Source organism: Sturnira hondurensis, unplaced genomic scaffold, assembly GCF_014824575.4.
Source record: "Sturnira hondurensis isolate 20B ecotype Veracruz unplaced genomic scaffold, ASM1482457v3 Scaffold0004136, whole genome shotgun sequence".
Lineage (NCBI taxonomy): Eukaryota > Metazoa > Chordata > Mammalia > Chiroptera > Phyllostomidae > Sturnira > Sturnira hondurensis.
The window spans coordinates 28,386,814-28,402,173 of record NW_028076767.1 but is presented as its reverse complement, the minus strand read 5'-3'; the positions used below and the strand labels follow the sequence as shown (position 1 = coordinate 28,402,173).

Below are 15,360 nucleotides of genomic sequence, written 5' to 3'. Positions count from 1 at the left end.
TTAAATAGAAAATCGGACACCCAGGGTATCCTATGATTCCAGCTTCATAAAAACTATGACCACAACATCAAAGGGTGCACACATATCCTGGTTATTTCTGGGGTGGTAGAATTCCTAATGCGTATCCATTTTTTTCTTTGTACTTGTTGTACGATTTATACGATCTGCGCATTATATTGCTTTTTAATTGGAAAAATAAGAATGAATTTTTTAAAGAAATAATTTTGCAAAGGAAGCGGTTTGCAATGTGAGATGGGGAAGAAGCGTGGGGAAGCTGATGGCTAGCTTGGTATGTTGTTAGGTGCCAGAGGGTGAAAAAAAAGAAGTAGGAGGAAGAATAACACAATATTCACCAGCACTTTCTCTCTCTTTCCTGCCCTATTCTCCTCAGTTCCTTTTCTGCCTCTTGCAGCATTTGGAGAAGACCTGTCTTGTGCCCGAACTTAACCCATACACACATAAGAGACAACCATGGAGCCCTGGGTTCTTCTACTCATCCTGTGCATCTGCGGGGTGGAGATGCTTCTGCCTGTGCTGGGAAGTGTCAGGAACAAGCTTCTCTGTAGGTGGGGTGCCAAGGGAGGGGGGTGTTCTGCCCAGGCCGGGGATGTCTGGCATACCTGACTCAGGACTCACTTTCCAGGGTCACCCTTCAAAGGATCAAACCCTCCTTCAAGCAGAGACATCCAAGTAAGATTAGGCTGGATATTCCCAGTCGGATGTGCCTTCAAGCTCTCTCTCCCAGATCTGAAAGCAACTCTGGGTATAAGGAAAGGCGATGTAACTTTTGTCTGCATTTCGTAAGCTCCTGGGAAGTAATACTCTGCAAGGTCAGGTCATTGGGTAAAAGGAACATCAGCACAGAGCTGCCCCGGGAGCCCGTATTTTCGGAATCTCCGTGCCTGATTTGAGTGAGCCTTTGGTGAATACCACAAGGGTAATATTGTAACGCAACACATTCATTTAGCTTGAAGGGGAAAAATCTTTTCGAGCATGAAAAATAGACAAGATAAGTAAGAGGTACTTAGCGAGTCAAAATTTGGGGTCATCTGATAAAAAAGAAAAACACGGGGATAGCGAAGGGTCTGAGAGGGAAGGTTCTGGGCCAGTGGGAGGTATGGAATTTGGGGAGAGGCTGCATGGTGAGGTGGTATCACCAGGGTGGGCTTACAGGGTATTGTGTTCAGTGAAATAAGTTAGACATAGAAAGACAAATGCTATGGCATTTCACTTGTATGTGGAATCTAAAAAACAAACAGACAAACAAACAAGCAGACCGGAAACAGGCTCATAGGTATAGAGGACATTTCAATGGTTGCCAGGTGGGAAGGGGTGGGAGGGCCGGGTGAAAAAGGTAAAAGGATTAAGAAGTACAGGCTGGTGGTCACAGACTAGGCACGGGGATGGAAAGTACAGCATAGGGAATGGGGTCACTAGTGTTGTAATAACCATGGGTGATAGCAGATGGTTACTAGATTTACTGTGGTGATCACTGCATCCGTCACATAAATGCCTAATCTTTTGGGTCGTATACCTGAAACTAATCTTGCGTGTCAACTGTAAGTAAAAAAATAAAAATGATTAAACAATAAAAATATAAAAATAAAAGTAAAAAGAGAGAGAGAACAGAAAAGGGGAAAAAGTGGGCTCAGTCTCTCCCAGCTCAGTTTTCTTTTTTCTTTTTTATATTTTATTTATTTATCTTTAGAGAGTAAGGGAAGGAGAGAAGGAGAGAAACATCAATGTATGGTTGCCTCTTGTGAGTCCCCTGCTGGGAACTGGCCTGCACCCCAGGCGTGTGCCCTGACTGGGAATCGAACCATGATCATGTGGTTCACAGGCCCGCGCCCAATCCACTGAGCTACACCAGCCAGGGCCCAGCTCAGTTTTCTGTTCTGCAAACTGGGTGTGGATGTTGAAGCCCAGAGGGTATGGCAGGTCCGGAAAGAGGGCTGGAAGGCCCGCAATACTGTGGGGACCTGTGCTCAGGTGGGAGTCATGCCACACAAGGATGCTCTCCTGTGAAAAGACACTGGCTAGACTTCAAGCAAGGGATTTTCTGGAAAAACAGGAGCACTTTATGGCTTGGGGCTCAGGTTCCAAAACTAAAGGATTGTTAAGGTTTAGAAGGGTTTCTTCTCCAAACTGTGACTGGATAGGCCCTGCCAACTCCTATCATCTCACTTCCAGATGAAGTAAGAGAGATTGAGCAGTGCTGGGTACAGCCGCCGATGAAGTATTGTGCGCAAAGGTGCACCAAGTTACGCGGATGTGTAAGGTCAAATTATACATGCTGCTGGACCTTCTGCGGCAACATCTGCTTGCACAATGAGTGAGTTGCTTGGGGAGAAAAGGTTGGGCCTGGGGACACTTCCTCACCGCCATGCGACCTGGAACAGAAGATGGCAGTCACCCAGCTCCTGGCCAAAGAGACAGGACACGTAAGGCAATGCCTTCTGATCTCCACACCTAAGCAGCCACTCACCGCAAAATAAACCCAAATACCAACATGGGGGCCTCTACTCCTTTCTCTCTTGCTCTCATTCAGTTCCCCTGAAACATCATTGTGCCTGTTGTTCATCTTCCCTTTGTCCAAAGCCCCAGTCATTACCTCCTCAGTCTGTCCTCTCCAGGGCCCTCATCTCCACCAGGCCCCAGGAGAGTCGGTCTCTACTATGTGCTCAATTGACAAACCCCTCGGGTGAACTTGCTTAAAATTGGGTAGCTCCTGATCTTACGGAAACGACACTTGTTCCCATTAACTGGGACTAAGGGTGTTATGAAGTTTGGGAATGGATGTCCCCCAGGGTTCCCTGATTTTTCACCCCTTAACTTTTCTCTTCCAGAGAACCCTTCACATCAATACTCATCTCTGGGTTCAACCCGGCTTACCACTAGTGTGGGCAAGGGGATGAAGACGTGGTGAACGAGAGCGCTGGCTGGCTCCCCGCTGTGGTACCCATGGGCTCCAGCTGAGGACCTCCCGGTTCTGTCCTGGATCTCTCTATGCTGGGAAGGCTCAAGTCTTTGCCAAATAAACTGATACACCAACCTGTGGGCTCTGCATTTTTTTTCCTACTCCCTCCCTGTGACTTCATTTTTCTTATTATAATCCCCAGCAGCCCTCCCAACAGTTGTTCCCATCCCATTATAGGTCCAGGCACCCAACTGGGCCTTCCCAGTTAGACCTAGGTATTAGCCAAGTAAGCTCATGGCTGTAGCAAAAATACAGAGATTCGTATGAGCAGGTCAAAAAACTGTGGAGCATTTACGCAATGGAATATTACCCTTAATGACGGCATGGGGAGAGCTAGAGAGTATTACACTAAGTGAAATAAGCCAGACAGTGAAAGGCAAATACCATACGATCTCACCTGAACCTAATGAACAAAACAAACAAATGATCAAGATAGAACCAGACGCATGGAAACAAGGAACAGACTGACAATGGCCAGAGGGGAGGGGGGTAACGGGGGAAAGAGCGGAAGGGTCTAGTCAAGTAACATGTACAGAGGACCCCTGGACAGGGACAGCAAGGTTGGAACTGAAGGTGGGCAGGGGAGGGGAGAGTAATGGAGGAAGAATTGGGGGCAACTGTAATAGAACAACCATAACAGAAGTCTTGTGGGGATGTTGCAGTCAAAATTTATTCTCATCCACAATACCTGAAGGTGGGGGGTGGGGCCGCAACACGCCAAACCCTCTGGGATGCTGCCGACGCAGTTCTGAGAAGGACCTTCATAGCAATTAACACCTAAATTAAGAAAAACAGGCCCTGGCTGGTGTAGCTCAGTGGACTGAGCATGGGCCTGCGAACCAACGGGTTGCCAGTTCAATTCCCAGACAGGGCGGCACATGCTTGGCTTGTGGGCCAGGCCCCCAGTAGACGGAATGCAAGAAGCATCCACACATTGATGTTTCTCTCCCTCTCTTTCTCCCTCCCTTTCCCAGCTCTCTAAAAATAAATAAATAATAAAATTGTTTAGAAAAAAGAAAAAGAGAGATCTCAAACAACCTAACTTTTAATACCTCAAGAAAATAGGAAAGAAGAACCAACTAAGAAAGGATATAAAGACCAGAGCAGAAACAAATAAAATAAAGACCAGAAAAACAATAAAAATGGTTAATGAGCCCTGGCTGGTGTGGCTTAGTGGATTGAGCACGGGCCTGTGAACCACACGATCCCGGTTGGATTCCCAGTCAGGGCACATGCCTGGGTTTCAGGCCGGTACCCAGCAGGGGGCACACGAGAGGCAACCACACATTAAAGTTTCCTTCTCTCTTTCCTTTCCTCTCTAAAAATAAATAAATAAAATCTTTAAAAAAACGGTTAATGAAACTAAGAGCTGTTTTTTTTTATGAATTTTAGTTATTATGTTCTTTCTCTATAAAATTTCCATTTTTACCCTTCTCTGAGTCTTCTATTTCTTTTCTGACACTTTCCACTTTTCCGCCAGTTCCAAGGGTGTTCGTAATTACTTGTTGTGGAATTTTTATCGTATCCACTTTGAAGCCTTTGTCAGATAATTCCAACACTCATTTTTCCTTGGAATTGGAGTCTGTCGATTGTCTTTTTCTGTATGAGTTGATACATTCCTTTTCCTTCCTTTGCTCCCTCATTTGGGATTGTGTATTGAACATTTTGAATACCAGCTTGTGCGACTCCACCTCTCAGTGCAGAAGGTTGATATCTGGTTTTCAAGAGTAATTGAAATGGTCATTCTCGGGCTGAGAAGTTCCACCCTATCTTCTGCGGGTTGTGATTTCCAGGTCAGTCCCCTTTTCAAAGCCTTTTCGGTTCTTTGAGTCTCTTCCCTGCATATATGCACCACCTTGTGGCTAGTCTGGGACCTAAGTGGTGGTGTCTCTGTTTGTTCATCTGCCCAAGTTCTATGTCAAAGAAGATCACGTCCATGCACGCGGGGCTTGGAGGTGAAGCCAAGAGTAAATAGACGACCGGACGGGTTCACTTTCCTGACTCCCTCCCTCTGTGATCTCCCCAAGGAGATCTACCTTCTGTTTCCCCAAGGCTCCCCAAAACTGGGGCTTCTGTTACCCTGCCCTGTTAGGTATCTCTACGACTATATCTGCATCCAGGACTAAGTGGTGGGAGAATAAACAGAGAGAAAAAGGGATGGGGCAAAAAGTATCCACCCACGCTACAGCTGTGCCCAACAGAGAAGGACTGCCCTCCTTCCAACCCGGCACAGCTGCTGTGGGCACTACCACGGAATCACTCCAGGACCACGGGAGAACACAGAAGAGAAAGAGAAAAGGCGGGGGATTTCTGCACCTCTTCTGAGCATCCAAGTTTCCCTTTCCAGGCATAAAACCAAAATTATAGGGTTTTCCCGGAAGCTCTCTCTTTCTGCCCCCTTCTGTTTATTTCCAGGTTAGCCAGGGGGATGCCAGATGGGGAAAAAAAAATCCCAGTAAACTCATCACCAGTAATACGGTGCTTGAATTCTTGACTTCTTCCCCAATCTGCCTGCCACTTACTTTCCAGTTTCTACAGTGGGAGAGAGAAGGAATCAGAACCAGGAAATAGTTTGTCTCCCTGGAAGTGGGCTCAGCAGGCCTTTGGTGGGGGAGTTTATGAGCTGAGCTGGTGGTGCATTGGTTTATTATTGCCGTGGTCATCTTGGGTGCACTGCAGACCTCACATTCCATCTTCGGAACATAGACACCGGTATTTAGGGTGGAGCTGGCTTTACCAGACGATCTTTTTCCAGGTCGCTGCTCCACCCTCAGCTTTGTGCTCTCTGAAAATGACCGGCTTCTGCAGGTTACTTGTTAACTAAGTGTTCCTAGGCTGACTGGTTAGCGGGGTGGTGGTGGTTGGGGTCCATTCTCCACTGTTCTGATGGTCTGGGTCTTAGGCAGACACTGTGTTCCCGGGTTTCAGGGACATTGTCTTATTAGTGATCTTGCCCTTCCCTACACCCTCAGGCCAAAGTTCTGAATCTGGCACGTCTTTCTGCCCTTCCCCCAGCTGCACTGAGATTACTTTTGTAACCTTAGGGCAACTGTGTTCCTTGCTCTCCCAAGGTAAAGCTTGGTCAGTAGGAAAGATAGAAAGGCTTTCAGGTGGAATTTCTAGCCCCTTCCATAGCAGCTGCTCCCTACTCTCCCCTGTCCAGGTTGGCACCAACAGAGAGACTTTTTCGGATCTCTAAATAGCTTTTCTCTACGTGCCCAATTAAAGGTCTACAAGAGGGTAAGGACTCCACCTGTGTCTGCAGCCCCCAAGGCTCCGATTTCTTCTGCCTGTGCACATTCAGTCTTCAGCAATTTGCCAACCGCACTCACAGATCTCTTCTTCCTAGTACCTGCCCATGTGCCCTGCAGGTCTTCAATGCCCACACTCCTCTCTCCCTGCAGGTACCTGGCTCTCCCCAGATTCTGGACGACTTGGCTGCCCCGTGCGCTCAGCACTCTGGTGAGTTCAAGAGCATTGCCCAGCTTTTTGTCCACGTAAGTTTGGGAGGTTTATTCAGCTCTCTACATCTCCTCCAAGCAGAAACCAGAATTCCCCTTTCTTTTATTATTATTATTATTATTATTATTATTATTAATTGTGGTAAAATGCACATAATATGAAGTTAACCATCCTAACTCTTCTCCTCTAGCAACACTCACACTCTGTCCCTGTTAGACAGCAGTTCCCTGTCCCCCTCCTCAGCCCCTGGCGACCGCCATTCTACTTTCTGTCCCTGTAAATTTGACTCCTCTCAGAGGAGTGGAATATGTAACTGGAATATTATAAAAACCCGATATCACATATTCCTTTTTGTGACTGGTATATTTTACTTAGCGTAGTGCCCTCAAGGATTCTATTATGAATCCTGTAGCGAATTTCCTTCCTCTTAAAGGCTGAATAATATTTTATTGTATACACACACACATATATTATATATATGTATATATATATTCCACATTTTATTTATCCACTCAGTGGAGGGGGAAAGACCTCTTCAGGAATTCATAACTACAAGCTGGTTTCCTTGCGTGACAGTGGAGTGAGCGTGAGTGTGGAGTCTGAGAGGCCCATGGCCAGGGATTTAATTCAAAATGGTCTGAACTGTCAGAGTGATAGGGAAACCAAGGGTGATTTTGAAAATGCAGCCTTAAATACGGGATTTCAAGAAATTCCACAGATTAAGTGCCATTAAAGATAAGCTTCTGTTAAATATAAGAGCTCACAAGAAACAAAAAAATCACTCGCAGTTTAAGAAAACAAGAAAAGATGAAGAAAAGCCAAGAGAAACAGCCGAGATCCCCAAAGACTTCAGATATTGGAATTATTGCATGCAGAATGCAAAGTAAAAATGCTCAGGAAATAAAAGGAAAAGAATTAAGAGATGGCAATAACAGCGTGACTAAGGGTAAAGGGAACTTTTTACCCTTAGTCATGTTGGAAAAATGTTGCAAAAGCGCCAGATAGAACATTTAGAAGTGAAATATGTAACTGAAGTACAAAGCAAAGAAATGGAAAGAAATCATTGACTAAGAGCAGCAACCGAACCCTAAAGACAGTGGAAATATGTTCCCAAAGTGCCGGCAGAAAGTAACCGTTAATCTGGTTCTGAACACCCAGTGAACCTTAAAAAAATTTTTTAAACAATTTGTTTCCAGCTTTAGTCAAGCCTGATTGTCAAATTAAAATGATATATATTTAAGGTGTGCATCATAATGCTTTGATATAGGTGTTTATTGTGAAATGACTACCATGACCAAGCTAAGTAACCCATCCATCACCTCACACAGTCACTTCTGTTTTGGTGGTGAGAGCGTAAAATTTACTCTCTTAGAAAATTCAAGTGTGCAAATCAGTATTGGTAACTGCAGTCACCCTGCTGTACGCTAGATCCCCAGAAATTACTCATCTTATCACTGAAGCCTCGTGCCCTCGGACCAGCCTCTCCCCATCTCTCCCATGCCCCCGTCTTCGGCAGCCCCCATTCTACAATTAGCTCCAACTTCTTAAGATTCCACCTACAGGGGAGATCGTGCAGGTTTCGTCTGTCTGTGTCTGGCTTGTTTCACTTAGCATAATAGCCGCCGGGTTCCTCTATGTTGTCACAAATGACTGGATTTTTTAAGGCTGAATCATATTTACATAGGTCACATTTTCTTTAGCTATTTGTCCATCGAGGGGCACTTAGGTTTTTCCATATATTGGCTATTGTGAATAACGCTGTAATGAACAGGAGTGCAGATCCCTCTTAAGGATAGTTATTTCATTTCTTTTGAAGTGGAATTGCCGAATCAAATGGTAGTTGTATTTCGTTACTTGAGGAATCTTCAGACCGTTTCCCGTCATGGCTGTAACCAATTTATATTCCCCCTGAATAGAGTACAAGTGTTCCCTTTTCTCCACGTCCTTACCAACACTGGTTATTTCTTGTCTTTTTGATGACAGCCATTCTAACAGGTGTGAGGTGGTATCTCATTGTGGTTTTGATTTACAGTTCTCTGTGATTTGTGTTATTGAGCACCTTTTCATGACCCGTTGGCCATTTGTATGCCTTCTTTTGAGAAATATTTATTCAAGCGCTTTGTCCATTTATTAACTGGGTTATTTGCTTTCTTGGTATTCAGTTGTTTGAATTCCTTGTATATTGTGGATATTAACACCTTATACAATTGTATATTGTGGATATTAACACCTTATACAATACGTGGGTATAACACGTATGTGGTTTTAAACATTTTATCCCAATTTGTAGGTTTTCTTTTCACCCCGTTGATTGTTTTCTTTGCTGTGCAGAAGCTTTATAGTTTGCAATCCCATTTGTCTATTTTTGCTTTTGTTGCCTGTACTTTTGGGGTCATATCCAAAATAATCATTGCCCAGACCAGTGCCAAGAAGCATTTTCCCCTATATTTTCTTCTAGTACTTTTATAGTTTTTGGTATGACATTTAAAACTTTAGTGAATTTTGAGTTGATTTTTGCATATGCTATGAGATAAAGGCCCACTTTTATTCTTCTAAACATACTTAGTTCTCTCAATGCCATTAACTGAAGTGATTATACATTCCACCTTGTGCGTTTTTAGCACCCTTGTCAAAGATCTGTTTACTATAAATGTATAGATTTATCTCTGGGCTCTCTACTGTGTTCCATTGGTCTATGTGTTTGTTTTTATAACAATAGCATACCGTTTTAGTTACTGTAGCTTTCTAATACATTTTGAAGTCAAGAAGTGTGATGCATTCAGCTTTGCTATTTTTTTCTGAACAGTGTTTTGGTTATTTGGAGGTTTTTGTGAATCCACAAGAATTTTATGATTGTTTTTCTATTTATGAAAGAAACATCTTTGGAATTTTGATAGGGAATGCATTGAATCTGTAGATCACTTTGGGTAGCATAGACCTTTAAATAATGTTAAATCTTCCAGTCTTTGAAGATGAGGTATTATTCCACTTTCTTTCACTGCTGTTTTACAGCATCCAGTGTATAAACCTTTCATCTTGTTGGCTAAATTTATTCCTAAGTATTTTATTGATTTTGATGCTATTATAAATAATTTTGCTTTCTTAATTTCCTTTGTTAGTATATAGAAACAGAACTGATTTTATATTTGTTAATTTTGTATTTTGTAACTTCACTGAATTTTTCTTAGTTCTACCAGTTTTTCTTTATGGCTTAAAAAAAATATATATATATATTTTATATACCAGCAAACACAATTTGGGTCATCAGCCAACACAATTTAACTTCTCCCTTTCCAATTTGGATGCATTTCATTTCTTCTTCTTGTGTAATTTTCTGGCTGAGACTTACAGCATTGTGATAAAAAGAAGTGGTGAGAGTGAGCACCCTGGTTTTGTTCCAAACCTGAGAGGAAATGCTTCAGTATGATATTAACTATGTAGCATATTAGCTGTGGGCTTGTCATATATGACCCTTGTTGTTGAGAATTTTACCGTGACAGGACTATGAATTCTGTACATGTTTTTTCTGCATTTATTGAGATGGTCATGTGATTTTTGTCCATTAGTTGGTTAAAGTGGTCTATCCCATTGCTTGATTTGTAGGTGTTGAGCCATCTTTACATCCTAGGGACAAATGCTACTTGGTCATGTTGTGTGATCCTTTAACTGCGCCGTGGAATTCAGTTTTAATCAGATAATGACCTCTCTTCAAGCCCACTGTTTTTTTCTTCTGCTTGACCAAGTCTGTTTTTGAATTCTCTAGTGTGTTTTTCCAGTTCATTTATTGTATTCTTCACCTATAGTATTTTTATCTGGTTCCTTTTTTATCGTTTCTATTTCTTTGTTGATATGACCATTCCATTCATACATCTTTTTTAAAAAATTTCATTTGGTTGTCACTCTGTGTTGTCTTTGAGCTTTAAAAAACAATTATTTTTGAATTTTTTGCTGGGCAATTCACAGATCTCCATTTCATCAGGGTTTGTTATTGGAGATTTATTTTCTTCCTTTGAATGTGTCACATTTTGTTCACTCTTCAAGTCCCTGCACATTTGCTTCCTTGTCTGCACATTTGAAGGAACAGCGTTTATGAACTAGTCTTGAAGGAGAGAAACCTTCACTGGTCAGCAGTACTTAATATAAAGTAAAGCGAGAGAGAGACCAACTCCGCGGGGAGCACACTGTGAAGCTGGAGACCAGACCTCCCTCCCTTCTCTCCCTCCTGCCTAGAGAAAAAGCTTCAGTTCTGTGCTTTGATCTAACTTACAGAGCAGTGTCTCCTGTAAGAGAATGCCTCTTCTTTTCTTTGTTGCTCACTGTCTCTGTGCTTGGTATAGTTGGTCACTACATACTGAGAAAAAAAAATTCAGCTCACCAGGAATTCATTCATATTTACCCAAATCAATAGAATCAGGATATATTAAACAAACATTAATGGAATTAAAGGCATAAGCTGAGAGACCCATGGCTGTGTGAAGGGCCCTACACACATCTTTCTCAATTATTGGTTGGTCAAAGAGAAAAAAAGTATTGTAAAGATTGAAGACATTCAAACAAAACACTATGAAGGTATACCATGCTCTGCACTCCGCACTTAGAGACTGCCTTTCCTCAATATCAGAATGCAGATCACGGAGGAGGAGTTATTTAGAAGGTCATATCTCTGGAGGAGGCATCTACTTACCCTGCTTGAGCTTAAGGCAAGGTGTTTTAAAGAGACCTACAGAGCTAATTATCTTCCTGGGGAGGGGGTGTCCTACCCTGTGACCAAGGCTGAAGGTACATGCGTGGTTGAGTAGCCATGAGACAGCACACACTATGCCATGCGGATGAGGGAGATTTGAATGAGGAGCTTTTGTGCTTGGAAACAGCACAGGCCCCCGAGGCAGGGTGAGGGAGCAGTAGGGGGTCATGACGGGGTCTTACCTGTACTTTTCAAAGGTTGTAACCTGGCAATTCACACTCTTCCCCCAGCTCTTGGACATCTACAGATCTTTCCATTGCAAAATGCTCCTCGATTTACTGCAAAGAGTGACCTCTGACTTGTGGAGAAGGAGGTAGGTTCAATGAAGGGGTTCTGGAGAAAAACTCCTGACCAATCAGGCTCAAGAACCAAGGAATGCCCTGGGTTTAAAACAGTGTGCTAGGGAGAGTTGGGAAACAGGAAACATCTTCACACCATCATTCTAAGTGATTCAGGTTCTTAGAATCCCAGAAATGGAAGCTAATTACTTTAATCTCTTAAAATAGCTTCAGATTATACATCTATTAGAATGACTAAAATAAAACCATATACAAACTAAGTGCTGGCAAGTATGGGGAGCAGGTGGCACTCTTACACAGTGCCAGTGGAAGGGCAAAATGGCACGGCCACTTTGGAAAACAGTTTGGCACTGCCTTGCACATGCTTATCATATAGCCCAGCAACCCCACTGCCTGGTATTTACCCAAAAGAAATGACAATTTATGTGCATGTGAAAACCTGCATGCAAATGTTTATAGAGGGTTTACTCATAATTGTCCAAAACCAGAAACAACCCAAACGGCCATTAACCAGTAAATGGATAAACAAGCTCTGTTACATCTGTGCAATGGATGATAATTGAGCAATGAAAAGGTACAAACAGTACTCAACATCATAAAAGTATCTTAAATTCATTATGCGAGCACGTTATAAATATTAATATTTTTAAAACTCCTTTATAACTTTGAAAAATAAATTAATTGAGGTCAAAACGCCATACTAATTTGGTACCCACCATCATCCATATAAAACATATACGTCTTCTCTCTTTGGCTGGAGCCGCCATCTTCCAGTAATTGGCCAAAATGACTAACACAAAGGGACGAGGGAGAGGCACCTGCTCTATGTTCTCTAGGTGTTTTAGAAAACACGGTGTTGTTCCTTCGGCCATGTAGATGCACATCTATGAGAAAGGTGATTTTGTAGACATCAAGGGAATGGGCTCTGTTCAAAAAGGAATTCCCACAAATGTTACCGTAGCCAAACTGGAGGCATCTACAGTGTCACCCAGCATGCCATGGTCATTGTTGTCAACAAACAAGTTAAGGGCAAGATTCTTACCAAGAGAATTAACGTATGTGTTGAGCACATTAAACACTCTAAGAGCCAAGATAGCTTCCTGGGGCGTGTGAAGAAAAACGATCAGAAAAAGAAGGAAGCCAAAGAGAAGGGTGCCTGGGGCCACCTGAAGCGCCAGTCTGCTCCACGCAGAGCTGTGCATGGTGTGAGGACCCGTGGAAAGAAGCTTGAGCTGCCGGAACCCGCTCCCTGTGAATTCATGGCGTGATGAGTGTAATGAAACGAAAGACCTCTGTACTGATGAAAAAGATATATGTACGTATGAAAACCACTTTAATAGCTGGAAATTTTAAAACACCTTTTCTTCTGCTCAAACTCCTATTTCTAGTCCCCTTACCCCACAGACGTTCGATCTAATGGAATACAAGCTTATGTTCAGCAGCCTTTTTATTCATAACCTTTCACGTTTCTATGCAAAGAGAATATGCATGTAAGTTAAAATTTAATATTTACATCTACCGAGACCATAGAACTCTAGGAATAAAATTTTTTTCTTATGGATTTATTTTCTGTTCAAGTTGTCACTTAAGTAACATATGATAATGACTATATAAATAAACACATTGAAACTATTGATCAACACACAAAATTTTATCGATAAAATTCTACAGGACATGCATCTCCCAAAGATATGTAAGTGCCCAGGAATGAAAGTTTTGTTCCTGGTATGTCACTGGCTTCTTTGACCTTCCAGTATGTGGTCACATATCAAATAATTAAAATCAAATAATCAAAAATTATTTTAATGATCAAAGTTAAATATGAATCAACAGCTTGATTAGACCCTCTTTCCATTTTTTATCAAGGAATAGAGTTGGAAACCTTGTATTTACAAAAGAATTTGTTTCCTAGTAGTTAGAATACTGATCACAAATCACAAGTGATTTTCTTAATTTTTGGAAAGTTTACCAAAAAGGCTTTACTAGCATTTACCAAATGATTAATAATGCTGTTAACTACACGCATTATCGTTTTGTTTAAACAATCTGATACACTCTGTTAAGTGTTGGAAAGTTTGAATACTATTAGCTTTGGTAGACCCTTGATAATATATATTTTAGAAAATGCTTGTCTATTGCTGCAGACATAAGGGTTAGGAAGAGACCCGGACAACGGAGACGTGTGGGAGTTGGGGAAGATCCTCGGTGTATGTGGTTGTCTGGACGTATCATAAACTCCTAGACTCGGATGACACCAGAAGGAATAAAAGGGATCCTTTTGTTAACTCAAGGCCATCTGGGATCTTTTTTTGCTGCTGGGGCCCTCAGACCCAATGCCATACACCCAGGCTTTCCAGAAAATCTCAGCTTCTTGCCATCCATAGCGCAAAAAAAAAAGGTGCCTGGGATTGCCCCCAGAGTGACTCTGGGCAAACCAGCCTGGCACTGTCCAGGATGAATCGCTGTGATCATTTATGTGCGGCCTCTCACCCAGAGCAAGACAATGGGCGAGTGTCTAGATAGATCTCATACAGCACCATGGAAGAGTGTGGGACCATGGAAGGGTCCTGGGACTGAACGTCCTGTCCCACTTGCCATGTGACCAGAAACAAGCCCCTTCCTCATTGTGCATTTCCGTTTTCTCTTCTGCGAACTAAGGGAATTGGTGGATTGTCTTTAAGGGTCATCCGCCTATGCTGTGTCTCTCTCTGGTTTGTGCCTAACTCCTGCCCCTCTTCTCGCCCCACACAGGTTCCTCCCTCACTGCAGCTCCAGCTTCTCCAGGAGGAAAGTAGCTCTCCTGCTGTTTCTCTCCCTCTTGCTGGAGCAGACATGGGCGGGGCCTCACAAAAGAGTCAAACGTGGGTTCAGAAAAGCTGCAGCTGCTCCTCCGCAGCAGGCATCCCCAGGGACTGAGGGCCCTACGAGAGCTGTCAGATGAAGCCACTCCGACTGTGGCCTCAGAGAACTAGCCCTATGCACCCACCCTGGGCCCTTCAAATCCTTCCCTCACCCGCTCCCTGAAAATTATTTCCCCATATGTGTCTTTTCCAAGTTTAATTTAAAAAAATGAATCAGTCATTAGACAGGAGGAATCGTTGAGAATGCTGGGAGGTCAGAGGCTGACTCGAGGAAGTCGTAGTAAAGGGGGGAGGAGATGGGGTCGGAGAGTTAGGAGATAGAACTGACCCAAGTCCATGACTGATAAGGATGTTAGGCCGGTGGAAAGGGAGGAGTGAATCCCAGGGGGAGCACTGATGCCAGATGTCAAGATGGGAACGGAGAAAGGAGCTGTTAAGGCATGGAGAGGCACTGGTGTGGTTTTGAACATGCTGCAACCAGAGGTGCTTACGAGATGCTCAAAGGCGTTTTCCCCAGGGGGTTGGATGTAAGTGTCTTAGCCTGGAAGAGAAGACAGGTGTGGGGGGAGATCAGGCGATCACAGTTAGGACTGTCACGGGAACAGAAGTGGTCACTTGGGAAGTGTGCGTTGAGTTATGACAGGAGAGGGCTGAGATCAGAACTCTGGGGACAGTTCTCAGTAACTATGGAGGGAGCCCTGGGGGTGGGGGGTGTCACAGAGGACACTGTGTGCACAAGGCTGAAAAGGACTGACAGGGAGGAAGGAGGATTCTGAGTGAGAGTTCAAGCTGACAGTGGGGTAAGGAGCTAGCATGACTGGGAGAAACCCTAACAAAGGTTTAAATGGTTCCCCCCAAACAGGAAGCAGGCAGATCTGGCTGGAGTTAGGGCTGGATCTGGCAGATCTGGCACTAGTGAGAGAGAAGGAAGTTTGTCTTCATAATCGCAAGGTTGCTGTGCCTCCTTACCCCCTCGGAGGTCTTCCTATGTGATTTACCGAACTCTCCCTGGGCCCT

General features: G+C 43.4%; 1 protein-coding gene and 1 pseudogene across 1 annotated transcript; both read left to right on the top strand.

The window, feature by feature from the left end:
- The first annotated feature begins 418 nt into the window (after positions 1-418).
- Positions 419-5,103, top strand: WFDC9 (WAP four-disulfide core domain 9). The gene is made up of 3 exons (XM_037044764.1): positions 419-562; positions 2,191-2,332; positions 5,070-5,103. The coding sequence occupies exons 1-3, from the start codon at positions 472-474 to the stop codon at positions 5,101-5,103; spliced, it is 267 nt and encodes an 88-aa protein (XP_036900659.1). The 5' UTR covers positions 419-471.
- A 7,144-nt stretch (positions 5,104-12,247) lies between these two features.
- On the top strand, positions 12,248-12,750 carry LOC118985910 (60S ribosomal protein L21-like; annotated as a pseudogene).
- Positions 12,751-15,360: the final 2,610 nt, after the last annotated feature.

Bases quoted from the DNA above. Each gene is read 5' to 3' on its own strand.
- WFDC9 (XM_037044764.1), top strand. From the start codon at position 472: ATGGAGCCCTGGGTTCTTCTACTCATCCTGTGCATCTGCGGGGTGGAG. The intron at 563-2,190 runs GTAGGTGGGGTG...TCTCACTTCCAG, and splicing joins TGTCAGGAACAAGCTTCTCT to ATGAAGTAAGAGAGATTGAG. The intron at 2,333-5,069 runs GTGAGTTGCTTG...CTGCCCTGTTAG, and splicing joins AACATCTGCTTGCACAATGA to GTATCTCTACGACTATATCT.